We start from the raw sequence: 27986 nt of genomic DNA, 5'->3' as shown, positions 1-27986 counted from the left end.
GGAGTTCTTTCTCATTTTTATATATCTATATATTACAGATTATTATGGGTAATCAAATGAAGAGGAAGAAAGTGGCAGCCCTTACCTGTACAATAAACCTCTACTTCAGACTAATTAAGTAAAAGACAAGCTAAATTATGGGATTTATATAGAAAAATTTTAAATTATAAAAATTTTGAAACACTTGTATTTGATAATAAATTAGCAGATTCCCTAAGAATACCTGTTAAGCAAGAATTTATGGGGGGGACTACAGTTAGGTGGCTCAGTGGATAGAGTTGCCAGGCCTAGAGTCTGGAAGACTCCTCTTTTTGAGTTCAAATCTGGCCTCAGACACTTAGTAGCTGTGTGACCCTGGGCAAATCACTTAACCCTGTTTGCCTCAATTTTCTCATCTGTAAAATGAGCTGGAAAAGGAAATGGCAGACCACTCCAATATCTTTGCCAAGAAAACCTCAAATTGGGGTCAGGAAGAGTCAGACAACTGAAAAACTACTGAACAACAATTTATAGTATCTGTTGTTTTATTTTAATGGTAGCTATCCGTTTAAAATCTTTGCCTGAAATGGTCCTTCAGTTAATTTATATTGATCACCATTTTTATTAACTATGAAGATGTTAGCTAAGTAAAGGTAAACTCAACCCCTCTTTATTATGAAACATTGGTCAATAGGACCTGCACCTATACAAACAGTAAATATAACGGTTAATATCTTTGCTTTCACTAGCCTTTGAGAAGGAAACCGGCCCCTCCTACCTTTTTAAAAATACACTAATGAAATCATAGCTTGAAATCTAAAACATAAATACCAGAACCAAATTTATATTTCTCTATTAAGATTTTTTTTTGTAAAGCTGGCTATGGTGTAACCATGTAAACAGAATGAACTGTGATGTATAGTTAATAAAGTGTTCATTTTGTCTATCTTTATAATCAATGTGAATTGATTACACAAGTAAAAATAATTTCCAGGCTATATTCTGTTAATGACCTTGTAAAAACTGCAATATCTTGATCTCAGGATATTGAAAGAAAAGCTATGCTTAGTGAAAATTTTTCTAAACTATGAGGGTTCTTCAGTTAATTATAATGCTCCCTTCTCAAGCATTTAAAAGTTTCATTCTCAACTTCCAAAGTAATGAGATCTTACTTTATATGGTAAAAATGCTTAATTATTGTCAAAAAAGAATCTTAAATATGATACACATAGACACTAATTTCAACATACACGCTGGGGAAAGGTTTTCAAATAACTTTATGTACATATAACTTAATTTAATTTTAAATTAATCTAGACACATGCAAGGCCCGTTGGACTGGTGTACTAGAATTTTTCCCTCCAATACACAGAATCACTGAATTTGCTTTACAAGGCTATTCTGTTCTGTTTGCCTTCCAAAGGCTTCGTGAGCATTTACCAAAACAATGCTTTTCTTTGTTAAGAGGCCTTTTAGCATAGGGTCAGCCAGTCTGCCCTTTTTAGATGACCAGTTCATCAAAGCCCTGCTGACAAGCAAATTACCAACATTAAACATATTTCAGGATGTGTGAATTCACCTTTGTGAGTATGGCTGGGTTTTGTACCTCATGGGACTTGTTCCACATAGGAGTAGATTAAAATAAGCCTTTTTCTCAAGGATATAATTTTGGTTTGTAACAAACAGACTTTGAACTAGTCTCTTTTCAAGCACATGGGAGAATGTTGGTACCACAACACTGACCACTTAGAGAATTATATTCGCATCAGGTTATGGATTTTTGCCTTCACCAGGTGACCACATTACTTGACTTTGCTTTGTTAGAGGGCAGAGTAAAGTTGTATACTTATATAAATTTATTCATTGAACTCAGATGTGTTATGAGATTACATTGAGAAGTATTTTTGGTTCATAAAGTAAATAGACTGATTATTGTTCTGGGAGATTTCTGCTTGTCAAAGCTATCTCTGAGGACAGATGTAATAGAAGAATCCAGTTACAAGTTGAAATCTATATAATACAAGCCCTGATCATTTCTAATATTTCAGATCTCTGAGAGATTTCGAAGTCTCTTTTTACAATAGTCACTAAATAGTTATTGCTTCATACCTAAATTCATTAATTCTTGCATTACCTTTTAAAAATGCTTTCTCTTCCCCTGCCCCTACCCCCTTGTCCCTATCCCCTATGTCAGTGCGCTCTTTGGTCTATTACTAGAATTGAATTTTAGTATCACTGACTCCATCTTTTTCAACCTAGATTATAAAAGCCTACACATTTTAATGTATTTTCTATACATATGGATTATTTGCAACCAAAATTGAATGTGGCTTGATGGGAAACTTATTAGTGGATCCTTCAAGGATTGTAGAGAAAATGCCCTGTTGAAGATGTTTTATAAAAATAACTTTTAACCTAAATTAATTCCCCTCATTAAAGTATCTCTAAAGACCTCACTTGGTAATGACACTACTTAATACTCATTGTAAACGTGTACCTACAGCTACAAGATTTTAAATAACGTAAATGATGAAGATACATATTAAATGGGTTTTTTTTTTATATTCCTCATATAAAGACCCCTCTGCTAAAGGCCTCCTATAATTCATCATAGCATGGAGGTGACTGCAGGCTTCAAGGCTATGCTAATGGAAGAGTGCCCTCTGGCAGGTCCTACCAAGATAGAGAATGAAGTCAGGTACAAATCCATCGATGGTCTGGCCTGAATGCAGAAGGAACAGCCTTACTCATTTTATTCAAGTTTATCACCAGAAGATTGGCCACTAGGTGATAAATGTTGTGTTTTAGCCAATACATGCTTCAACAAGACCATTTAAAGCGAAGAAGGCTTGTGAGCTACCTTAGTGGAGTGTACTTACACCAATGAAATCATAGCTTGAAATCTAAAACATACATATATCAGAACCAAATAGATCTATGTTCTTTGTCTCACCATTAAGCTTTATTTTTTTAAAAAGCTAGCTATGGTGTGCCCATGTAAACAGAATGGTCTGTAATATATAGTTCACAGTACTCATTTTGCCCATCTTAGTGATTAGTGTGAATTGAGATACAAGTCATTTGTGCTGTAGTCCAGTTCATCCATTATATAACTCATGCTTTTTTTCTTTTTTTTTACTGGACTGGAGAGCTGGCTATGGCCAATTAACAGCATTGCATCTAATATACCAGAATCATGAACCTAGAACTTTTGGAACAGTTTGGTTTCTACTTGCATATTCTACTAACTAGTATTCTAGGTCCATGTTGAAATTCTGAATTGTTTCCAGGTCAGATATGAAATTATTTTACATTTTAAAAAATAAGTTTTAAAATGTCAGTTGTGTAACCATGTTAAAAACATAAAACCGTTGCTATATAAAATATTTTAAAGCTATTTGATTAAAACATTTATTTACTTAAACTCTTTGCTAGAATTTTTTTTAGAGTTCAGCATCGGAGGAGGAATGTGACATAATAATGATCGAAAGCCGAAAGTTTAAAAGTTGTGATGCCCTCCCATGGTTGGAGGGTTATTCTAGCTTCTAAGGACTGAATGTTGTCCACAAGAGTGTCTCATCAGGTCATAAAATTGGTAAGACATAATGGATTAGATTTTATGTATTATACCTGATGTTATTGTATTGAGATGACTTTTTATGAACAAACTGAACCTACGGTATAACTAAGAATATAGTATTAGATTTAAATTAACAAAACTTTTGGAAATTTTAAGCATTTGGTGTATTTGATCCTTTGTTTTATGGGACTGAAGACAGTATTTTTGTTTGGAGAATTATGCTAATGTGCATCAAAGAAGTAAAAATAAGTGAAACCCTGTATTGGCAACTGGTTTTTAAAATGTCACCATCACATTGACTGTAGATATGAATTTGCTGTCCACAGTGCAAGCTTAGACATTACTTTAATAAAACACAGCAAAACATCCTTAGGTAATTGACTTAGTTTAGAAAGCCTGTTTAGAAAAAAAAAAATTTTAAAGCAAACAGAGCTTTTTAAAAAGCACTTTGTGTATGACTCCATTTTCTTCATTTGGTCTACTTTAAGTTCCTTTATAATTACTAAGTGATTTTAGGGTTTTTTTTTTCCTTCCAATGGATAGGTATTTCAAGTCTGAAATGAAGAGAAAGCCCAATGGATTCTTTTAAATTGAGAATCTGGATTCTAAGGTGCTTCATATTGATGTGAAATGACAGTGATTAGGAGACTTGAAGGAATCTTGTTTATCTTGTTCTCTTGCCCTAGTTTGAGATCTTTTACTTAGTGTTTCAGAAAGAAATTGAGGAAACCCTCCCCCCCAAAAAAAAGGGCAATTTTCATTTTTCCCCAAAAGATAGTCTTATCATATAAAAGTAGTGTTTTGTCGTGTTTGTTTTTTGGTGTGAAACTACAGAATTTAGACCTAGAATTCTAAAATAGTTGTGTGGGACCTGGAATGCTAGAGACACAAAGTGAATAGCATGGGTTCCATTAGTCTTTTTGTGATGATACTTCTGAAATATTGAACAATTTTCAGCATGAACACATGGTTAACATCTATTTTGCAATAAAATTGCTTTAACCTTCATTTATTCTGGGACTGTCCCATGCCCAGTATTTCCATATCTTCCCCCAAAGTCTACCAGAGTATTTAAAACCCAGACTGTTACATAAGCAGATTAGTTTGGAAATGCCAATTTTGTCTAATCTCTCTTCATTTTTGAAAGTGACCCTAGGGTCACAGAACTAGTAAGTGGCAGAATAGGAACCAAGAGTCAAGTCTCTGACTCTGACTGGTGTTTCCTTGAAGTCATGCCGTCTCTATCATAAATAGCCAAAATCTTTAAAAAATGAAACGAAACTTTCTAAGGCACACCAGCATGAGACAATTTTAAGTAAACATTTAATCACTTAGTAGCAGTTAAGCTAATGTAGCACTTGTTTTTAGCTGAGGAAAGTGACTTTTCCTTTCCTGCCTTTAGAATAGTCCATATTCTCCTTATATTATTCTATGGCTTTGTATTTTCTAAAAGCTAATTTTAATGGGTTTCTCAACAAGTTATAATTCAGTGCTTAATAGAAGGAAAAGTACCCTCACCTTTTACAGATGAGAGTATCTCATCTTTTTGTAACCATTATTCTCTTTAACATCCTTTTAGTTTATTTTTGCTTTATATATCTTCCTTACTGTTTGAAAAATGTATTAAAAACTCAAGGTTACCAATAAAATATTTGAACATTTTCAATTGAGACTTTAATTAGAGACTTTCCCCTCAGAAGACAGGGATAAGTTAACCAGGGAGAAGTCAAGTTTAACAAATAGCTATCTATCATCTATCAATACTTATTGATATATGCAGGGTGGTCCTTTATAGTGTTATTCTACATTTACAGTGTAACTAGGCATGTTCCATCTTCAGTTGGAATTTTTATCCTAAAAAAAAAAGTGAACATAGAGCCCTAAACCTCTACACACACACACACACACACACACACACACACACACACACACACACACACACACACACACACACACACACACACACGTGATTGAATGGAAGGGAAAAAAAGCTTCAATTTACTAGTATAAAATTTTCCCTGTATACTTGTCCTGAGTATAGCCATCATGAGTTTTAGTCGTTCATGAGAAGGAGGCATTTATAAACATTAGCTACAATGTGTAGAAAAAGCAGCTAAAATACTTTTGAAACCTAGAATATGTTGGAATAAAGATCTGTTGAGTAGAAAGGACTCCTCTTCACTAGATGTAGTCAATATTTTCCCCACTTTTACTTACATACCTCATTTTTCAGTCTTCTCTAAAATGATACCCTTTTAACATTTATTATTGAATGACTTTATTATTTCGGTGCCTACTATGTACAGTGGTCCTTAATGGTATTTTTAACCAAATTATGGACCCTTACAACTAATTGTACCCTAAAATAAATAGTTCTTTTAGTAGGGCACTAACATGTATTGTGTGATGTCATTGAACATATATATTAAATGATACTAATGTAAGAAAATTTGAGATTTTTTTTCAGGGAACATGAGAATGGTATAACACATGAAATATAAATTCAGCTGAACTGAAAAACTATTGAGTGTTAACTCAGTTAATATGTGAAATGGTTCAACAAAATTGAAGCTGCTTAGAATTCCCATTGTAACTAAGCACAACTTGATCCTTTTCATTGGAGTTTAATCTTACTTTAACTTTAAATTTTAATTGTCACTATCCCAGATCATATACTTATGTAAAGCCACCATATAGCAGATGATATTTTTCTTTATTGATCAAGTTTTAGTTTGAGTATTGTATTATTTTATAGAAAGTGCCTTTGAGGACCAAAAAATACTTTCATGTCTCTTTTCACCATACCTGTATGCACTGTATGACAGTAAGTTACTATGGATATATAGCTAAAAAAGGGATGTTAGAAGTCATTTTGACTCCCGCCATTTTACAGATAAGAGAATTGGAGGCCCTCAGAACTTCAGTGACTTCGTTTTTTCCCTCAAGTTTATGGTTGAATAGAAGACATGGTTTAAAAAAAAAAACTGATTACAACTACATGGAATTTTTTCAAAACTGCTGGGGTTAGTTTAAAGATCTTCAAAAGCATCCCCTATTAGATCATGGAAGTTTATAAAGTACTATCCTCCCAGCATCCCTGTGGAGTAGTATGATCACACAAATTTCACAGCTGAGAAAACTGAAGGCCAGAAAGGTAACATGCAAATAGCAAATTGTGGAACTGGACCTCAAATTGATGGTATCTTCTGATGAGCTTTAGTTCAGCTTCAGAGTTCATCAGTTGCTGCTCCACCAGGATCAAGTACTGCTCTTAATACAGGGTGATTCTTCCAGGGTCTGGATTGGCCCTGCAAAAATTAAGTCATCATTTAAGGAAGAATCAGTCTTTAAGTTAAAAGGCATATGAATTATGTACAAATGATACTTGTACTGCCATTCGACATACCTAAATCATAACACTGTCTCCTTGGGGTATTCAAAGAACTGGAATGTAGCAATGCTCAGTAGTATTTGTGTAGCACTTTAAGGTTGCAAAGCACTTTCCAAGTCTGTCATTTAATCCTCACAACAGTTGTGGGAGATAGCTGTAATAAGTCCCTCCATTTTACAGAGGAGGAGCCCAAGGCACACAGCCAGGGAATGGCTGGGGCCAGATTTGTACTCCAGATCCACCACTCCGTTGGGTACCTGGCTGCCTCTCATCTAAATGGTTTTTCATTGTTAGATGTAGCGGGAATGCTTCCCCCGCTGTAGTTGTCACCAAAACGAGCTTGCTTCTTTTTGTGTACGATGCTCCTTAGAGGACCTGGCACGGAAGAGGAAAGCCTTTTTACCCTTTAACAGCTGCAGTTCTGTAGTGTTATTGGTATCTTAACCTTTTTTTCCCCAGTCAATCAGAGCCCCGCTCAAAGTTTTTTGTGAAATAACTAGAATTACTATTTTGAACTCAGCTTTTGGTAACAGATTTTTGTTGGGCTTGCGTTGCTGAACCATTCTTAAAGGATATATATTTAAAACAGAAAATTCAAGATCCTCTAAGTGCTCCCTTAAGACCACTCTAATGATGTTATTGGGTTTTCTGTTTTACTTTGTTAGCATATGTAGCATAACTATTTGTGTTCTCCTGAGAAATTTGTCAGTCTTAAATATTATTCCTACCTTATATATTAGAAAATGAGGTACAAGGAATCAAATGATTTTTTTAAGGCCTTGCTACAATCATAGAGAATAAAATAAAGGAATTTAGGGTTTTTTTTAACATTAGTAATAGGTAGTTTCAGTTGCTTTTGTCACCACCATTTTTATGAAGGAATGCCTCTTTGTTTAGGATGGGGCTAAGATATTACATTGTATGTCCCTAGCATGACATCAGGGTCAGAAGTTGAGTGGGGTAGGACCAAAAGGGCACCTTAGCCAACTTTCCAAATCTTCAAGAAGCCAGTCAGATCTTTGGTCTGTCTTATGTTATTTGAAGTAATAACAAAAGAACAATTTATAATTAAAGAGTACCCAAGTCATAGCTGTGGCTTCTGTAGCAGGAAACTCAGAAGTCATCTAGACCATAAATCTGGTACTTTTTTCCTTAATTATGCCATAGTGTTTCTAAGCAGAGCATTTTCTACTCTTGCTGACAAAAATTTTAAGTCCAGTATGCTGTCTCCTGTGCTGAAGCTACCTTTGAGATAGTATCATCAGTTCTTTGTTTCCTCTAGGACCACGGCCAGGACCAGGCCTATTCATAAGCCAGCCTTTGCCATTGAGTTTTAGGGAGCCAGACCAGAGTAAGACTTAAGGGAATGGAATGAGCTAGGATAATTAGCCCCCTCCCAGTCTCTAGGGATAGACCATAGGTTAAAAAAAAAGAACTTAACTCAAAGATATGAAGTCACACCCTCAATCCCTGCTCCCAGGCTTTAGAAACAGCCCCAGAAAACCCAGGAAGATATTAAGGTTAAAACTGTGCAGTTGTTTTGTGGAAAATAACTAGCAGATATTATGAGAAATTAAAAAGTGATCCAAGTCCACCAGTTTAGGCAGTAAGTAAACGGAACGAAACTTTGTAACACAGAGAGGCAGATTTGATTTCATTAGGTGTCATTGAATCTTGATCAGGTGAAACCTATGACTGCAATATATCTCTGTATGGGTATACCTGTTCAAAAGCAACAAGGGCGGTAAAGGCGTGTAGAGAGGTGGTGTCTTATATTAAGAAGGCAAGCTTATGTGAAGAAATTTAGGAACCAAAGCTGGGGTCAGCAGAATGGAGAACATTTGGTCAGTGACCAGTGAAGGCAGAAACAGTAGTTTTACTTCAGTGTACTTCAACCCCTCAACAGAAAGGAAATAGAGAATGAGTTCTGTAAACTGTTGTCCCACCTAGCAGAGGCGGGATGTAGTAGGGGCAGCACACTCCTTCTGGAACCTGGTCTTTTCAAAGAGCAGAATAGTTTAATAACTTGACTTAACAAGGGAGTATTCTGTCTTGGATCGGGGATGGAAATGATGATGCCTTCATGGTAATTGAGGAAGAGTCTGCCCCTTCTAGAGTTTGTGAAAGAGAAGGAAATAGGGTCTCGTCTGACAGGGCCATGGATGTAGTTAGTGAAGATGGAAGAGCAGCTCTGAAGAATTCAGCAAAGAATACACAAAAAAGAAGTATCCTTGATGCTCAGATGACCCAAGGAGGAGCGGGACACGTGGGGCCGGTGCAGTCTTGTACAGATGCGCCAGGTGCAAAAGTGAAAGGGTCGGAAGGCACAAGGCCTCTGCTTGGGCTGACCAGACATTCCATGTTAGTGAAAGCGTTGCTGCCCACTCTTACTTCTGTTTTCCTCTGCCACAGGGAATTTTAGCAACAGGGAATTTGACAATAGTGATTTAACAGAGAATTGATACCTAGACAAATAGGGCAACTAGTTGCTTTTACTAAATTCAAGTCACCTGGTCCTGATGAACAACCTCCTCAGGTTTTTGTCACATAATTTTGTTGGTGATGTTTGGAAGATCATGGAAAATGAGAACGGTACCTCAAGAATGGAGAAGAGCAAATGTCCCAGTTTTCAAATTATAGGAAAGTGAGCTTGACTTCAATTCCTGGGAAAATTCTTGCGTAATTAAAGGAGAAGATAAGTGAACTTTGGAAAGGGAAATGGTGATTATAGAGCTTCAGGATCAAGAACTACTCCTGCCAGACTAACTTTGACCACCTTTTTGACAAGATTACTAAACTGTTCAAGAGGAGGGTGCTGATGTAGATGTAATTTACTTAACAAAGCTGTTGGTAAAATTTATAATTCTCTTACTCTATTTGTAATTCTCTTATTAAATAGACAGATCTAGTATATCTGATAATTAATAAAATTAGGTGGCCAAGCTAAGTGCTGTTATTAATGAGTAGCTCAGGTAATTGTGCTTGGTTTCCCTGTTCTATTTAACATTTTGTGATCAAACCTGCAGATTTTCTGGAAGGGAAAGCTTCACACACTGGATGGCAGCATGGATCTTGACAGACTACAGTATTGAGCTGAATCTAATAAATTGAAATTCAATTTGGGAGAGGAATGTAAGTCTTAAAATTGGTCACCAAAAATCAGCTTCACAAGTCTGAGATTAGGGAAGCTTAGCTGGGTAGTATTTTGTCAGAAAATGATCTGGTGGTGTTAGTGGATTGCAAGCTCAATATAAATCAGCAGTGTGAGATTTAGCAGCAGAAAAACCCCATATGGTGTTGGCCTAGCTGTTGTTTTTACTCACGTTCGACTTTTTGTGGCCCCTTTTGGGATTTTCTTACCAAAGATACTGGAGTGGTTTGTCATTTCTTTCTCCAGCTCAATTTACAGATGAAGAAGCTGAATCAAACAGGGTGAAGTGACTTGCTCAGGGTCACACAGCAAGGAGGTGTCTGAGGCTGGATTTGAACTCAGGTCTTAGCACTCTTTATCCATTGCACCACCTAATTGCCCAGTAGTACTCTGCTCTTATCTGAGGTGTTGTGTTCAGTTCTGGGCGTAATGAAGAACATTGATATTGATAACCTAGAGAGCATCCGGAGGAGAGAGGACACCTTTACTTTCACCTTGCAATGAAGATGCTTAGCCTGGCAAAGAGGAGTATCATGGCCTCCTTTGTTCTTGGGCAAAGAGGACCATGACCGGATGATGTCCAGATTTGTGCATGAAGTGGATTTAAGTGAGGCAGAGTTGCACAAAACCTTACTCTCTTCCGAGTCAGAAGTCCAGTGGCAAGACAAAAGTCAAGATTACGGGCAATGGCTCAGGATGAGTCTTCGATGTTTGACCAAGCATTAAGTGTTCCACAGCAGCTGCTTCAGGCACTTTCATGGTTGCTGGAACCAGTTATTCTCACCAGCCACTGCACCAAGGGGAGTCTTCTTATGCTTGGGGTAGACACCGCCTAACTCACTTAGGGGTTTGAGGCCTGTTGGTTCCCCTCAGCTGGTGTGGCTGCTGCACATGCTGCCGTTTTTTGGAGCCGCAGGAATGGAGTGGTGAACACACAGCCCTGAAGAGGGCTTGGCAAGCCTTCGTACCAGGGGTGCTAGTCCTACCTGAGCGTTCCATCCATTGTCCATACGGGATAGAAAGAGGCAAATGGAGACCTGATATTGGGGGGCAAACGTGTGGAGGTGGAATGACAAGCCTCAAAAGAGGTTGTGTTCCCTGCCTTGGGGGTCTTTTAAGCAAAGGCCCAAGGACCACTTCTCATACGTTATAGTATATACTTCCTTTCATAGAAGTGGACAGGCATGGACAGATGGACACTGTGGTTCCTTCCATTTCTCAGTTTCTATGATTCTTTTAAGTAAGCTGTTGTATCTTGAAGAAATGTTATAATGCTTATGTACAGTAATTTAAAATTTTAGTAAAATGCTGATTTTTAGATGACTTGGCTTACTTTGAAATTTTTATTAGGGGCTTTAATACATGTCGTTTATAAGAATTGCTTTGTTCTGCTGGGTGAAATCTCATTCTTTATTTATGTAGTATCAGATGGTGTGTTTTAACTGATTTTTAAAAAAAATTTTGTATTTATCTAGCACATATTTTATGTATTCTAGAAGAATTTTTAAAAATGTAAAACTGTGGTGTGTAAGATTAATTCTGCTTAGACCTTTAGAAGATTTGCCCAAGAACCTTTAAATGTTATTGATCTCAACTAAAGAAGTTGTTAAACTTATTTCTTTCCTTAAACTTTTTTTTAAAAATCTGTACCCTATTCTTTTCCTTGCTGAAGTAATTTGAACTCACTGTTAGTTGTTTTACTTCAGGAATTCCTTAAGACTATTTTGTCTCACCTTCATTTATCTTTTTTAAAAAAAAAAAGACAACTACTTTCTAGATGTCCTGTTGCACAATCATAAGTAAATTTGTAGTTGAATTGTAAGTTTTCATGATAAAAGGATTATGAAGTTTAGGAAAAGTCTAGTTGATTGTGATACATGGTTCTCCCACCACCACCTCCAGATCTAGGGTTTCAAACCTTAATATCTATCGAGGAAATATGTACATTTTTACAAAAATAAAATAATAAAGTTACTAAAATAATTAAAATTGCTAAATGACATATAGTAAATGTACTATCCTGTAATTGCTTTGACAAGCTTATTTCATTGAGATATAATTTAGTGGTATAATATTGTTAATCTCTTTAAAAATCAATTCTACCAGTTTTTATTGAAAGCAATTACAACTCAAAGTTAGCTAATGCCTAGAGGTTACAGAAGACATATTCCCAAATCACTGTATACTCTGACAATTCCTATCAGTAATTAGAAAGGTTTTAGATAATTTAATAGTAGTAGCTAACATTAACTGCTCATAGCAAGTCAGAATTTACATAGCACTTTATGTGCCTTCTTGCCTGTGGACTCACAGCATTCCACAGGGACAGAAGGGGCAAGTATTTTCCCTATTTTTCAGATAAGGAAATGGAAACAAACAATTTGACTTAAAACTTCGTACAGTTAAGAGAAAGATTGGGAATTTGAGCATAGGTTTCCAGATCCACTGTTCTTTCTTCTTTACTGTGGCTCTTTGGATAGCGGCCCAGGTGGGGAAACTGCAACCTCTAGGCCATATGTGACCCTCAAGGTCCTCAAGTGTGGCCCTTTGACTGAATCCAAACTTCACAGAACAAATCCCCTTAATAAAAGTTTGTTCAGTAAAACTTGGACTCGGTCAGAATATGCACCTAAGAACCTAGAGGACCACATGTTGCCTTGTAGCCGCAGTTTTCCCTACCCGTGATTTAGCCTGTATCCCAAAGGTTTTTTTACAGGGACCATTAGGAATTTTTCTTTTTACCCCAGCCATGTTGAGACAAACCAACTGCCAGTCATTCATGTGTTATAGTATCTATTCAAATTAAGGTTTGGAAATCACGTACTAAAAATGTTCTTGGCTCCAGTTAGACCTAGCTTCCCGAGGTAGAACTGTTTTAGGAGTGCTATAAATACTAACAATGCCTTGCAGTATTGGAGAGTTCATTGAGGATGAATAACTAAGGTTTCCTGGTCTGATTAATTATAAGAGCCTACTACCCTGATGCTCTCTCAGCTGTTCACTGTATCCATGTGTTAGGGTAGTTGAACTAGTGGATTCACCTCAGACAGAGCAGTAATAGTTGTGTAAACCATAGGCAAGAGCCTTCAAACAGATCCATATTTGCTCATCTGTCAGTTGGAGACCAGAAAATTATAGAAAACTCCTTTAATAAGATGGATGCCAATGTAAATTACACCAGGCCTTCTTTACAGACCATCTTACAATTGTCCATATTGGTCTTTGAATAATTCGCAGCTGACTTACCAACATCTTTCCAAAACAGGCTCAAGAAGTGAACTAAAAAAGTTTAAACAGATGTAACCAGTATTTCAGGATTAGAATCTTATCAGGTGTTTTGTAGCACTTTTTAGAGCTGGAAATTTGTCACCAAAATTTCATGCCCTCTCAGTTGCTGATATGAGCATGAGTGGAAAGACTTAGTTAATCAGATACCAGTATGCATCTAGTAAGTAAGAAAGACCTTGAACTCATTTTCCACGAAGTATTATGAGAAAGCAAGCCACAAATGTCATTTAATTTGGGGCCTGATCAAGAACGCCTATAGAATTGACTTTACTTATTATTTTGTTGCTCAGTCATTTTTCAGTAGTGTCCTACTCTTAAGTGACTGCATTTGGAGTTTTCTTGCCAAAGATATGCAATGGGTTGCCATTTCCTTTTCTTGCTCATTTTACAGATGAGGAAATTGAGGCAAATATGGCAGATGACTAAAAAAAATGAAATAAATCGATGCTATATATAAAAATCACCTAGGTATTGCTATAGTGATTATCATTTAAGTGCAATCAGATTTAACTTTAAAACTATATTTCTAATGTTGGAGTAAAAACTCCTCCACTATTATTAATACAGTGCTTCCCTCCTACCCCTTTCTCACACTCTACTTAAATGTTTCAGTCTGACTCACAGGAAGGAAACATCTATTCATCTTGTCAAACATCGTTCTATGTTAGGTTACCAACATTCTCAAAAAACAACTGACAAGTTGTGTGCTGAAACTGATTCATTTGATATAACAGCCACATTTGTTTCCTTGTATTCCATAATTAGCAGCAGATTTTATTAACTCAAGCAGCAGAAAAGATTATAATTGATAACATAGTTTTTAGGTTTGTTTGTTTGTTTGTTTTTGGTTTTAGGCAATTGTGGTTAATCAGCTTGCCCAGGATCACACAGCTAGTAAGTGTCAAGTGTTTGGTTTGAGGCCGTATTTGAACTCAGGTCCTCCTGACTTCAGGGCCGGTGCTCTATCCACTGTGCCACCTAGCTGCCCAAGTTTTTGGTTTTAATAGTAGAATGTTACCATTGTGCTTACTTCACAATCCAGTACCATGGTTTCCTAAAACCATACTTAATTTTCTATTAATAGGAATTTTTTTTTGCTCTTCTGGGTGCTAAGTTTCAGTGTTAAAATTCCTTGTTTGCTTCCCAGCTTAAAATATGGTTAATAAAGCATCTTGACTGTCAAGTACAGTGATATCAAAATGGTCGTCACTTAGGAAGGGTGAGATAGCTGGCTGATAGTGAAGAAATAGTGCTGGAGCAGGCAGGGCCCTCCTTTGAGGGGGCTGGCCCCCTGTGCTAGAAGACCCCACCCCCCCTCCCAGGCAGGTTGGCCAACTTTGCTTGCAACCTCATTAGGTAGGTTAGTGTGAGGAAGAATTGGGGTGTTAGGAAAGGCCATTTACAATCTAGACATTTTGATAGCTTACTATTTTTACAGTTTTTACTTCTTTTCCCTTTACCTGTTTACCTTCTGGTAAGCTGGTTAAATATTATGTTTTAGTGCACAGAGTTGCACATGCCATGACCTTAAATTTTGACTAGTGAAAAAAATTATATTCTAGTTCAGTTCTTTCATCTTACAGATGAGCAAATTGAAGCCCAAGTTGGGAAAGTGACCGGCCAACATCCATAGGCATTAAGTGGCAGCTCTGGGTTTCAGACCCACATCTTGTGACTCCAAATATGGCTCTCTTAACTACATCATGTTGGCTAGTTACATGGAATTACTTGGGGAAAGTTAGCTTTTAATGTGAAATGCCTATGCTTGAAGTATAATGTAGGAATAAAACTTGTTGATCCTATAATTCTTTTAAACTCATTCACCTGGGAGAATTAGATTTCAACATAGGAGGAATTTTTTTTCCTTCATCTTGTCCTGATTTTTTCTCCTTTTACTTTCTTTCCTTGTTTACTTTAAGTGAAAACAGAAAAACTAATTCCATTTTGTTAGTCTTTTTTTTAAAGGAGAGTCACCAGAGTGGGAGCATATAAGAAAATTTAGCCCTCATTTTTATTACAGTCAATATACAAATAAGGAAGATGAGGCTCAGGGGTATGTCTTGAGAACCTTGGCCTAAATATTGAAGATTACCAAACCTCGTTAGTGTCATCTGAATTTCTGGAATTCAGTGTTTTCCATTCAGATCATCTGTTTTAAGATTTGAGTTTCTGACAAAACATAGTTTCATTACAACTAGATGTATTTAGTATGTCTGTTAATAGGTGAATAATCTTTTCTTGCCACATTATCTTAAAATGATCATTGTCAACAATAATTTTCTCTGATTTTGATTATAATTCTTATTTGACTTTCGGGGGGCTTGATGCATGGGGATGTATCAGCAGGGTGATGTAGTGCAGTGGGGTCAAATCCCTGTTGACTTAGAAAGCCACAAACTAACATTATCTATGTGGTATTATTTAATTCATGTTTATTTTGTTAAATATTTCACAATTATATTTTAATCTGGTTCAGGCCTGCACTGAGTTTGAGGTAGTGTGTGCTGTGGTGCATGGTGTAGGTGGCAGGCTTGAATCAGAGGTCTGGGTTCAGATCCCGTCGCAGACGTTTAATAATCGTATTTGGGCTAGGCACTTAGTCTCACTGAAATGAAAGGATTGTACTTACCTCCCAGGGCTGTTGCGAGGTTCCCGTGGAATCAAACATTCAAGTGATAATGATGGGAGATTGTCAGTACTCCTGTTGTAATGCAGTACTACTGCAGTTTTAGAACTGTCAGTACTAATATAACTGTATGTAGCTGTGTAGGTGCTTGACTTATTTTGTGTCAGTGTTTTTGAGGCTCTGAGTCTAAAGTAAAAATTCTTCACATAGTTGTGCTCATGAGTTGGAAAGCAGCAAGGAATAGCTTTACAAGTAGCTCTTTCTAGTTACTAAGGGTGAAAATGATTCTAGGCTAAACAGGTAGAAAAGGGAACTGCTGTTTTTTCATGTCATTAATACTATAAATGACATCTATCAACGAATTTAACAATGTTTATGGTTACTGTACAAGGATGATATTAAACGTGCCTTTAGAGATAAGAAATTTGTAGGGAACTGAAGCACTGTAATTTTTTTTAACGGAGTTACTGGGTTAATTTGGAAATTATTAAATTCTAAGTTTACTTTCTTGAACACATATTCTTCGGAAGATATGCAGAAGAGTTTTATGTTATTTAATCTTGTCATGTGATATTGATACAGTTCATTTGAGAAAATGGGCTTCTTCCTGGTTGTGTGCAGTCAGGGCTGGCCAAGATGGAACCCTATTGCTCTGTAGTGTTTGTAGTGCTGTTTGAAATGGTGGGGCCTGATACTAACCACATGAGCACGCAGTGAGTCTTTCTCATTCAGATGAAGTTGTCCAATTAGGTTAGGGGGAGGAGGGGCAAGGAAATTGCTAACACTACTGTAAGTAGAATCAAATAGTTGGTGTTAATCATTGAAATTTTTTTTAACAATGCCTGCTTAATGCAGTGCTTTGCATTTCCTTGTCTATAGTTGTCTCTCTCAAAGGCTTTTTAATTTCTTTATATACCTCTGTGGGTCACAGAAATGGTTAAGTTGTATGTTCATCTACAATTTATCAAGTTCAGATTTGTCAACTCCTTTAATTTTGAGTTAATTAGTCCAGCAAACCTTAGACCCTTGAGAGTCAAAAAGGATCTTAGAAATTGTCTTATCCAGACTCACTGTATTGATGAGAAAACTTAATTCCCACATAGTTGGAATTCAGAGCCAGGAGGTGACTGTATCTCTCAGCTCCCACAATCCAGATATGTATGAAGCAAGGTAATTAAAAAAAGATTGAAAAAAGATCTTTACCTAACAAACTATCTTAGACTTCTGCACACAGGCTTATGTCTTCAACATATAACTGTCACAGATGTTAACATTTCTACTGGCTGCATAAAGAAAGCCTCTTCCAGGAAGTGGCCTCCCTTATTCTCAGAGCTGAGCCTTCTGGGAATGTGCAAGATAAGATAAATGATGAACAAAATTTAGTTGCATGTGTATCTGAATCCATGCACTTGTGTAACCACTAGCACGTGGTGCTTAATTGGATAGAACAAAGCATGCTTTCTACTACTGTAAACCCTTGATCAGTCTGGAATTGTTCTATAGTTCTGGACCACTTAGGTTCTTTAACACTGTTCCTAGTCCTGTTACTTACTCATCGTCATTTACAGTAGAGTTAGGCAGTTCTGTGAGAGCTTTGATGGCTGAAAGATTTATATGGCTTAAAAATTGCACACAGACTTTATTAACCATGCTGTCCTGTCCTTTAAATCTTTTGTGCTGATGATCATGAAGGCCGTATGGTATAGTGGGAGGAACCCTCGCTCTTTGCTCTGACTTTAAATAAAAGGAGGATGATGTCATGCAGAGTCTGGTATAAAATTTTTTATCCAGAACTTAAATAGCCAAATCCCACACTTTGGATCACTGGGAGGAAAACCATGGAGAAAAACAACATAGAAACAATTCAGTATGCTGAAGTAGCCAAGAAGAAACTTCGAGAAAGGGAGAGATCACGTAGGTAAAGGCTTTGAGGAATCTGTTATTAGTCTGGGTCTTGCTGGAAGAGCAAGATTTTGACAGATGAGAAAGCACAGGGAGTAATGCCTGAAGGAAAGGAGTATAAGACAAGATTGGTGAACCAGTATAGTTCAGTTTGTCTGAAACATAGAATGCATAAAGGAGAGAATGGTGTGAAATAAGTGTGGCCTGTCTTAAATGCCAAGCTAAGAAGTTTGTATTTTAGTATATAGGCAGCAAGAAGCTATAAAAGTTTTTAAGGGACAGGGATATAGTCAGATCGATGCCTAGGAAGATTATTTTGGCAGCTGTGTGAAGTATGACTTGGAGAAGGTGCAGTAGTAGAGTAGGTCCATTGGGAGACCGTTACAAGTAATTGTAGTATGCTGTGCAAGAAATAAGGGGCTCTGACCTCGGGGGACGTGAAGGCTTGAATTGCTACAAGTTTCAGATGTTTCAGACAGCTTGAGCTGAAAAGAGACCGTGGCATCTAGTTTAATCTGGGGGATGGGCTAGATAGATCTCCCAAATTCTCAAGGTCTAACACTGAGCTCTCATCTGTGTGACCCTTCAGAAGACCTTAAGAGAAAAAAATGTTTTGTAGCCCTTACAAATGAATGAAATCCAATACAATAATGTTCCCTCCCCTTGCCACCCATCCCACATGACTGTTTGTTTATTAAGTGTTTAGAGAGGCAGCAGACTAGGAACAGGCTAGGAGACAAGAAAACCTAGGTTCAAGCCTTGACTTGGAGTAGCTGTGTCAGGTGGGCAGTTGTCCAAGCCTTCCATTTCTGCAAGGGAAATCTTCCACACTGGGAATCCTCTAGACCAGAGGTTCCCAAACTACCTACTTTTGGCTTGCCATCTCCTTTTAAAAAAAAAATACTCACACTCAATGCTGTGCCCCCCCCCCCCGAAATCTTTCTTTAACATTTTTTGGGGCCTTTTGTTTTGTTTTTTAATTGGCATCATTTCTCAAAAATATAAATTTTTTTAAGTGATGCATCTTAAATTTAATAATTCATTGTAAATTTGTGGGTTTTTTCCTACATTGAAATTTTCATGACCCAATATTGTATCATATAACCATATAGTATTGTATTGTAAAGAAATCATTTACATGCATATATTCCGGCTGAAGCATACTGGACTTCACGACAATGTGCAACAGGCTTGCCCACCAGCACTTGCTTGTTAAGACCTGTTGGCAGACATGACCACTGATTAGATTTTGTGTTTATTTGGAAAATAATGTAATCACTATAACTTTAACTCTATTACACAACAGATAAAACACGTACAAACGGTTTTCAAAATTTTCTTCTCTTCTCTTCTTGTGTTTCCACTGCCCCCTTGTATTTATTCAACACCCCCCCCCCATTGTGCCCAAGGCTACTACCATACTGTGTTATCGTGTCCCCTTCGGGGGGGGGGGGGGGGGGGAAGAAGGGAGAACGCTTTGGGAAACTGTTCTAGATCAATGAAATCACATGGGCCAGCCACATTTTCTATCACTTCATTTTCATCTTTGTATTCTTAGTGCCCAGCCTCTAACAAGTGCTTGTTGACTTGAATCCAGGGTGTCCTCAGTGGTTCCCCTGCTTTGACCTCTTCAGATCTCCAGCTTATTTTCCTGGTCTGCACCACACTTGGAAACACTTCCCAATGCTGGACACAATACCTAGCAGGTAGAAGACACTCATTAATTGATTGGCTGTAACCCTTTACAGGTATATGTGGTACTTTTTATAGCCATTTCATTGTAGCCTCATAACTACTTTGTAAGGCCAATTATTTATTAATCTTCATGTTAAGAATGAGGAAACTGAAGTCCAGAAGGATTAACTAAGTTGTCCAAATTCGTTCTCTAGAAGATGGCAGCTGAACCCAGCTCTTTTGGCCCATGCTTTCTATTCAAGCCAATACTAATGCTTTAGGTTTTTAATGCAGAGATTAAAATGGAAAGGAATATAGAACACAGTCGCTAATTTATCAGAAAATTCAATTAACCAGAACATCCTGTTTCCCAGGTATACCAATTAATCAAGGGTTTGCTTTTATATCTTTGGAGGATTGTATTCAAAGCTGTTTGGAGACCTTGAATCAAGTATTTATGTTTATCTTAGAATATCATTGATTTAATCTTATCAAAAAATGAATTTGCAATAATCTCTTTCTGAAAATTTGATTCTAGAGAGAATTAAGCCAGAGGAAGTGCTCTTAAAACAAACATCATTTAACTCTTATGGTTGAAGGCAAAGAGTATTGTAATTTGTGTGATGGAAGTTGTAAATTCAGGACCAAGAGGTCTGTCTTGAAGGGACAAATGAATTTTTTTTTTTGGTTCAGACAGTTGGATTTTTAAAGACATGTAACTATGGGATTTGATTGGATATAAAGATGAGACAGGAACATGGTACAAGTAGACATCATGCAGCCAGTTATACTTAGAATAAATCCCATCTGATCCTCATTTTACCCCCAAAGGGTAAGATGAACCATGTCACCTGGTTACTCAGCAGGTGCTGTTTCTAGTTATTGATCATTAGCATTTTTTTGTAACCTAGTAGGAAATTTGCCTGTAAAAATAAAGGCTGCTTATCTAAAAGATTTTTTTTTTAGGAAGGAACTATATAGTTATTATCTGTAGTGCTATCAAGAGGCTACCAAAATATTTTTACCCTTTTTTTTTAGCCATGTTATATCTTCACCCTTTTAGCAAATAATAAGTACATATCATAAGCAAGACTGTGCTGGTAATGCAAAGACCTTAACCTCTGCTGCAGAGAATGCAACATGCACACAAATATAATGCTGGAGTGTTTAATAAAAAGGAGATCAGGGTATGCTTTGGGGGAGGGAGGCCACCGAAATTGAGCAGTGACTAAGATGCAGAGATTAGATGTATTGAATATTTGGAGGTGAGATATGGGGTGATTAATTCTCTGAGCAGCCAGAAGTCTACTTTGGCAGAAATGTAAAGTGTGATTTTTTTTTTTTAGCTTATTTTCACAGTAAATTCAAGTTCATTTTTTCTGTCTTTGGGAGCTTGCCTTAGGCAAAAGTGAAAGAAGATTCTGCTGTGTAGAAGTTAATACAGGGTGTCACAGAAATCTTAGTACAGTTTTAAGTTATAATAGCACTGAATTAACTTTTGAATTTTTAGACCTAAAATTGTTGACTATATAAATGTTTGATTTCCCTTTAAATTGAGTAGAAAGGTATATATTAACCCTGCTTTCTTCAGCTACATTTGTCAGTTCTGCATGGTTTTGTAGTGAGTTGCAGCCCAGGCAATTAGACAGATATATGGATCTCTTGATAAGAATGCAGGTCAAGGCATATGGAGGACCTTCCTTGCCTCTAACAATGTCAAATGTGTGACCATGGACAAGTCATTGAACCTCTCAGTAGGTTAGGAGTCATCTTTCATGGTCTATGGGGAATCATCTTGGTAAAAGTAGTCCTCACATTTACAAAGAGGTAGATTTTGGCTGAATGGGGAAGCTGGTCAAATGTTGAATGTCCTCAGGAAAATAGTGAGTTTCCCATCATTACTATTCTTTGGAGCTGTTCTGTAGAGAGAGACTCCTGGTATGAGTTGGAGAAGATAAAACTTTGGATGTCCCTTTTAACTCTTTTTGTGGAGAAGATCCCCAAGGAAGGAGAGTGAGAAGGGGCAGGGGCAAACATTGAAACCTAGAGAGCTCCTTAGAAAGAAAAAGAAGGCCAAGGTGCTCGTCTGTACTGGGAGAACCAGCTGGATGTATGGTAAGGAAAGCTGGGGGCAGCAGTGTCTGGGAACTGGAGGATCAGGAACCAGTGTCCTCCTGGCCACTTGTCTGGAACAGAACCTGATTGCAAGGCAGTGGAAAAGATTCTGGTTTGACTGTAGAGGTTGCATGATTTCCTTGCTGGTTGTGGTAATGCACAGAAACTCAGCCTTATAAAATGAGGTTCTTCAGGCATCCTCTGTAAATGTCTAAGCAGAGAAGTGGAGGTAGTGTCAGTAAGGTAGCCTTCATAACAAGGGCCCCTTATTGCTGGATCTCCTCCCTCTTCACCCTTCATTGTGTAACCCCTCAAAATCAGGGGTGCTCTCTTACCCTGGATCTGGGCACACTGTCCTCCTTCACAAGTCACTCCACTCCCTGATTCCTGGCTTCCTTCAAGTCTCAGCTAGAATCCCAACTTCTCCAGGAAGCCTTTCCCAGTTCCCTCAGTGCTGTCCCTTCCTCCTAAGGATGTCTTGTTGGGTACCTCGTGGTTTACATGTCATTTCTCCCTTAGACTATGAACTAAGTGCTTGAGAGCAGCGGCTAGTTTTGCCTTTCTCTATTTCCCTCAAACGTAGCTTGTGCCTGGCATTCAGCATTTGACCAGCTTCCCCATTCAGCCAAAATCTACCTCTTTGTAAATGTGAGGACTACTTTTACCAAGATGATTCCCCATAGACCATGAAAAATGACTCCTAACCTACTGAGAGGTTCAATGACTTGTCCATGGTCACACATTTGACATTGTTAGAGGCAAGGAAGGTCCATGGTTGACTACCTTGTAATAGGAGTTGTGTTTAACCCAAAGTCAAATTTTGCCTTTTAAAAAAATGTCACTTGTTCAAGTTCATACTCTTAAGTAGTCATTTAAAGATAACATTTAACATAAATGTTTGGCTAATTAGGAATTAATTGGACTTTCAAGTCATAAAATTGCTTAGAAATGGTTTCAATCTTGACATGTAGAAATTTTAAAAATAGCAAAATATGGAAGGTACTGTGACCCAGAGTTCTGAGGCAAACGTTGAATTTAAATGCTTCTTGTATTGTAGACTTCGCTTTGGAATTTGACAAAATGTGGCCCAGGTCATTTTCATTAATATTTTTAGAAATTTTTCAGAATGTAACTGACAGTGATTCTTGAACTGAAAAGCATGTCAATAACTTTCTGTTTAATACAACATCATTTTTAAAAAGCCCTTTATATATGAAAAGGGCAACACGATGTAATGGATAGATAACTGGACTGGGTTCAAGCCCTACTCCTCCCCCATAAGCCATGTGACTGTGGTCACTTAACCCCATCTTCACAAGTGCCCTTGGCAGCTCCTCATCTCAGCATTGGACCAGTCCCTGTCCCTTATTTGGCATATGTGAGGGTACCTATTTATACAGAAAGTGTACATTTTCTCCTCTATAAGCAGCGATACCTAGAAGTCATGTTGTATCTCAGTTTTCACAGTTTAATTTTAAGCAGTGGTAGGTGGTTCATTTGTTAATGTGATTTGTGTGCTTATGTATGCTAAGTGTTTTCAAATTTCAAAAAAAAAACTAACCTAATAGGATAGCTTGTTAGGGATTTTGGCCTCAAAAGGCTTGACTTGCAGGCTCCAGAACACTAATCTCTTGCTCATGTGGTTTGCTGTAGAGTTTTCTGAATCATTCAGATGGTTTGCTTCCCCCACCCCCAGTTAAGTGATAATTAGAATTTCTGCATTAAAAAGCATGGAGAGTAACTGTCTTTTCTTAAAGGTTTTGGTATCTGGGACATTGGAAAGAGCTGTATGCTGTATGGTGCAAAATGTCTGGCTTTTAGCACAACTAGTAGAGTATGAAGAGAAGCATGTTGATTTTTGAAACTGGGAATCACTTCCTAGCTGGAATGACATGTCTTTATATATCAGAAAGTGGTTGTACCATGTTAAGAGAGACCGTCACTATCTAATGGAGCCCTTTTATCTTACAGATGAGGAAACTGAATACCTACAGTTAAAAAAAATCCCCAAAATGGATTAAATGTGATAATTTCAAATAACTAGTATAACATTTTAGGTAAAGCATGAAAAGTACTTCTTAACAATTTGTCATATTGTTTTAGAGGCTAGAAGAGGGAGGGCTAAATTCAATGCCTTGAATTCAATGCCTTGGACATAGTAGGCACTTAATTAATGTTATTAAGTTGCCATTTGATAAAATGTTTAATTTTTTTTTCCTTCCAGTGCATCTGGGGCAAGCGTCGTAGCCATTGACAACAAAATAGAGCAGGCCATGGTAAGTAGAATTTGAATAGTACTTAAAACACGACCCAAAACGTATTGGTTCTGTTGGCAAGAGGGTATTTCTTCGACAAAAATTTGTTTGGTTAATTCCTCTTTAAAATGCTTATTTGTATAGGGCCTATTTTATTTGGCTTATACAACTAGATTGGCAGCTAGGTGGCTTAGTGAATAGAGCACTGGGCTTGGCATCAGGAAGACTCATCTTCCTGAGTTCAAATCTGACCTCAGACACGTAAGTGTGAGATCCTTGGGCAAGTCACTCAATGCTTTTTGCCTCAGTTTCCTCATCTATAAAGTAAGTTGGAGAAGGAAAAGGCAAACCACTCCAGTATCTTTGCCAAGAAAACCCCAGTTGGAGTCACAAAGAGCTTTGCCTGACCAGAAGTGGGGAACCTGTGGCCTCTTTTGACTGAATCCATACTTCACACTCTTAAATTTGGATTCAAAGAGCCACACTTGAGGGCCTAGAGCTCGAGGCCACAGGTTCCCTGCCCGTGAACTAGATGAATGGTTTCATGATTTCTCCTTCTCATTCACAGGATCACAGCTCTGTATTTAGAATGGCAGAGAAATTATCTACTCCAGCCCTCCCAAGTCTTCATTATGTCATTGAGGAAACTGAGGCCCCAAGTTTCTCAGATTCATAGATGTAGAGCTTAAAGGGTCTACCTGCTCTATGTCCTAAAGTATAAATAAGCATCAGAGGCAGGACGCTCAACACGGGACTGTTCTGCCCATTTCTATGAGTTCATGGAGAAAAAGTTTTACCAAGGGGTCTTATTGGGTTGTTAGGTTTTTTTATTTTGGAGGAGGGGAGTGGGGTGGAGGAGAGTCTTTCAGAAATGTGTAATTTCTTTCCTGTCCAGCTTAAGGCAACCTCTAAAATATTATCAGTGAACCTTTTGGGTTCTGTGGACTCTTAAGATAAATTTACTTATGTTCCCAGCTTTTGATATACAGCTAGGTGAAACACACACGCTTTAGTAATCTGCAAATAAATATTGTGTTCAAAATAGTACGAATGAAATTTTTGGAAAATCAGTTGTAATGGATTTCATTTATTTATTTATTTATTTAGCTTTTTGGTGAGGCAGTTGAGGTTAAGTGACTTGCCCAGGGTCACCCAGCTGGTGTCAAGTGTCTGGTCTGAGACCGGATTTGAGCTCAGGTCCTCCTGGCTCCAAGACCGGAGCTCTAACCATGGTGCCACCTAGCTGCCCCCACTGTAATAGAATTTTAAAAGTTGCTAGCAGTTGCACATTGTTAGAATTACATAGCAGATACCTCTTCTGCCCTCCAGTCCTTTCGTTCCAGCTTTTCCTCTTCTGTCTAATCTTTCTATCCACCTTTTAACTCTGCTACTACCTTTTGCTCTATCCGGCAGTGAGAATTCTTTTGACGTTTCGGTATGGTTTGTCTGCTGAATTTGCTGCATTTGTGAAGAACAACTTTATGTATTTGGTCTGCATACACTGTAAAACAGGTTGAAAACCCGTTTGCAGGAGTCAGTTTTTTAAAAAAATGCTTTTTGCCAAAGTACTTGATTTCTCTTTTTATATCCTCTGTTTCCTGTGAGTTGATTCTCTTTGACGTTGTTAATTCTGTTTACAGGATCTGGTGAAAAGCCATTTGATGTATGCAGTAAGAGAAGAGGTAGAAGTGCTGAAGGAACAAATAAAAGAATTAGTTGAAAGAAACTCTTTACTTGAACGAGAGAACGCACTGTTAAAATCTCTTTCAAACAATGATCAATTATCCCAGCTGTCCACCCACCAGGCCGATCCTCGTAGCACTTCCCAGCAGCAGACAGCGATAGCACAGCCTCCTCAGCCAGCGCAGCCTCCACAGCCGCCGAATGTGTCCTCAGCGTGAAGCTTGCTTGCTCGCCTAAGACAGACCTGAAAGCAGCCTGTCCCGGGGTGCCACTGGCGTTCTCTCCACTTTATATGAAAGCAAGTAGCCACGCGTGTGTTTGGCCTTTTCAGTATTAGACAATCATCCTCCAAGAGCTAGTCCTCACCTTGAGATGTGTGCCCCATAGTTGCTGTCATCAAGACCCGAGGAAAGTCATAGATGAGGGTTAGTAAAGCCGGGAAAGTAAAGCCTGTGACCTGGTGCGCATGAGGGGGCGGGGTCTTTAAGAGCTTGGGTGGCGCTCAGTCTCCTATCGTCCGTGGATTACCTTGAGCCTTCCTGTCTTGTTAGAAGTAACATTTGCCTACGTTAGTTTTCATTTCTTTGTGTTTTATTTATTACAGGGCTGCTATTTTCATAATGTACATGAACAATGTCACAGAACTTTTTCTTAATTTTTAAAAAAAATAAATGTAAGTATCAGTAAAGGAATTGATAGACGGGATTGCATTTACTAGATAAAACATTTAGGCAATAATTGAACAAAAGAATCCTGGCATATTTCTAACACTAATGGCAATTTATCTTTGGTATTTATTTTCAGTAGTAAAGACCCAGCTTGAATGTAAATTTTGTATAGTGTAAGTATGAAGACCATAGTGCATCTGTACAGGTAGTCACCAGTTATTGTGATATAATAAATAATTGATGGGCTATTTTGATGAAGAAAACTTTGCTCATTTCTGTTTCTACTATCTATAGAGAAATTGCCATGATTCCTCTGCTTTCAACATTTCGTATGACCTTTTTTTTTTTTTTGGGTGGGAATAAAAAGCTGTGAAATTGTTCAACCTACTTTGTAACCAAAGAAGCAAAGCTGTGTAATGGAGTTTTTTTTTATAATGCACATTCTTTATGTATTTTTATTTAGTGTTTTCTCATTCACAATTTTCTTTGCTGTCTAGCATGATCTGCATGACCTGTAATCTTTGAACCACTTTCGTACCTCATGTTTTTATCCAGCACTCTTATTGTAATATGTATTAGTCTGTGAACAATGTCAAAGAAGAAGAACGAACAGCTGGTGTGGGTGGAGCTGAGCTAGTGTACTGTGCACTAGGAGAAAATGAAGTGAGCCATCTTTTGTTCATTTAAAATGGTGTTTTGAATTTCGTATGCAGAAACGTTTTGTTACATTGCAGATTTTAATGTATTTAATAAATGCAACATGCAGATTAAGTGCAGTGTATACTGAGTATTTAAATTAAAAATGTACATTTCATAAAATACAGTTTCAAGAGAAAGCATCATTTTGTGTATACTAACACATTAAGTGTATGTCAGAAATTGATGTATAAATATATATATATTTTAACACTTTTTCTGAAATTAAACTGCAGTTTTGTTGAAATATTTGACTCTACATGTGTTCAAAGTTTAATTGGACTTACATTTCTTGATTCAAACTGCTCCTTAATGAGGCAATAAAAATGGATTTAATGGCAGTTTAAAACCTGTTTAATGTATAAGATGACTTGCAGATTATTTCAAGGACTATGAAAAATATTTAATCTGCCTTTTAATATTTACTTACCTCACACTTGAATAGAAAATCCTTGTCTGCCTTGACTTCATATGACTCTTTCTTGAATGTGGGAAGACCAGTCTCCTATAAAAATGAGAACGATGGCTATAGCAATGTTGTGTGTAATTAAGTAATCTGGGAAAGGTTTTATCCATTGTCCTGGGAAGGGATTAATGGGACCTTCGTTAGGGTCATGGATGTAGGCATTGGAAGACCACCCAGCTCTTACATTTGAGGAAACTGAGGGACGGAGAGGTAATAACCTGCCTGAGGTCATACCAGGAGTATAATCTTTCCTTGAAATTATTGCTTTTATAACCATTTCTTCTCAGAGGTTGGTATAAAACCAAAGGTCATCCTTAGCCTTGTCCTAGGCTTAGGAAAATTTGAGTAGTAAACTAGAGGGAAATAGTCTTGATTTTTGTTTGGAGTGAGGAGGGGGCTTATTTTTGTTCTGTGTGAAAGACAGTCCTTGAAATGAAACAGTCATACTTTTTATTTAATATTTGGCAGTTCAAAGCTAGATAAATAATTGTCTATCCAGGACAGTCTCTCTC

At 37.4% G+C, this 27986-nt stretch overlaps 1 protein-coding gene across 4 annotated transcripts in view; it reads left to right on the top strand.

The window, feature by feature from the left end:
• Positions 1-27255, top strand: part of TSC22D2 (TSC22 domain family member 2) — a 52143-nt gene extending 24888 nt beyond the window's left edge. For 2 of the 4 annotated variants that reach the window (XM_020980891.2, XM_020980889.2), the window contains 2 exons: positions 23931-23982; positions 25602-27255. In XM_020980891.2, coding sequence (XP_020836550.1) covers positions 23931-23982; positions 25602-25862 — 313 coding nt within the window. In that variant the 3' untranslated portion in view covers positions 25863-27255. Of the gene's footprint in view, positions 1-3414; positions 3575-9976; positions 10083-23930; positions 23983-25601 lie in introns of those variants that run through there. The other 2 variants (XR_002323422.2, XR_013483380.1) reach the window with 2 other exon arrangements.
• Positions 27256-27986: the final 731 nt, after the last annotated feature.

This window comes from Phascolarctos cinereus, unplaced genomic scaffold (genome assembly GCF_003287225.1).
Source record: "Phascolarctos cinereus isolate Bilbo 61053 unplaced genomic scaffold, phaCin_HiC Scaffold_7;HRSCAF=346, whole genome shotgun sequence".
NCBI lineage: Eukaryota > Metazoa > Chordata > Mammalia > Diprotodontia > Phascolarctidae > Phascolarctos > Phascolarctos cinereus.
The sequence above is the reverse complement of the archived record's forward strand: the minus strand, read 5'-3'. Positions and strand labels throughout refer to the sequence as shown.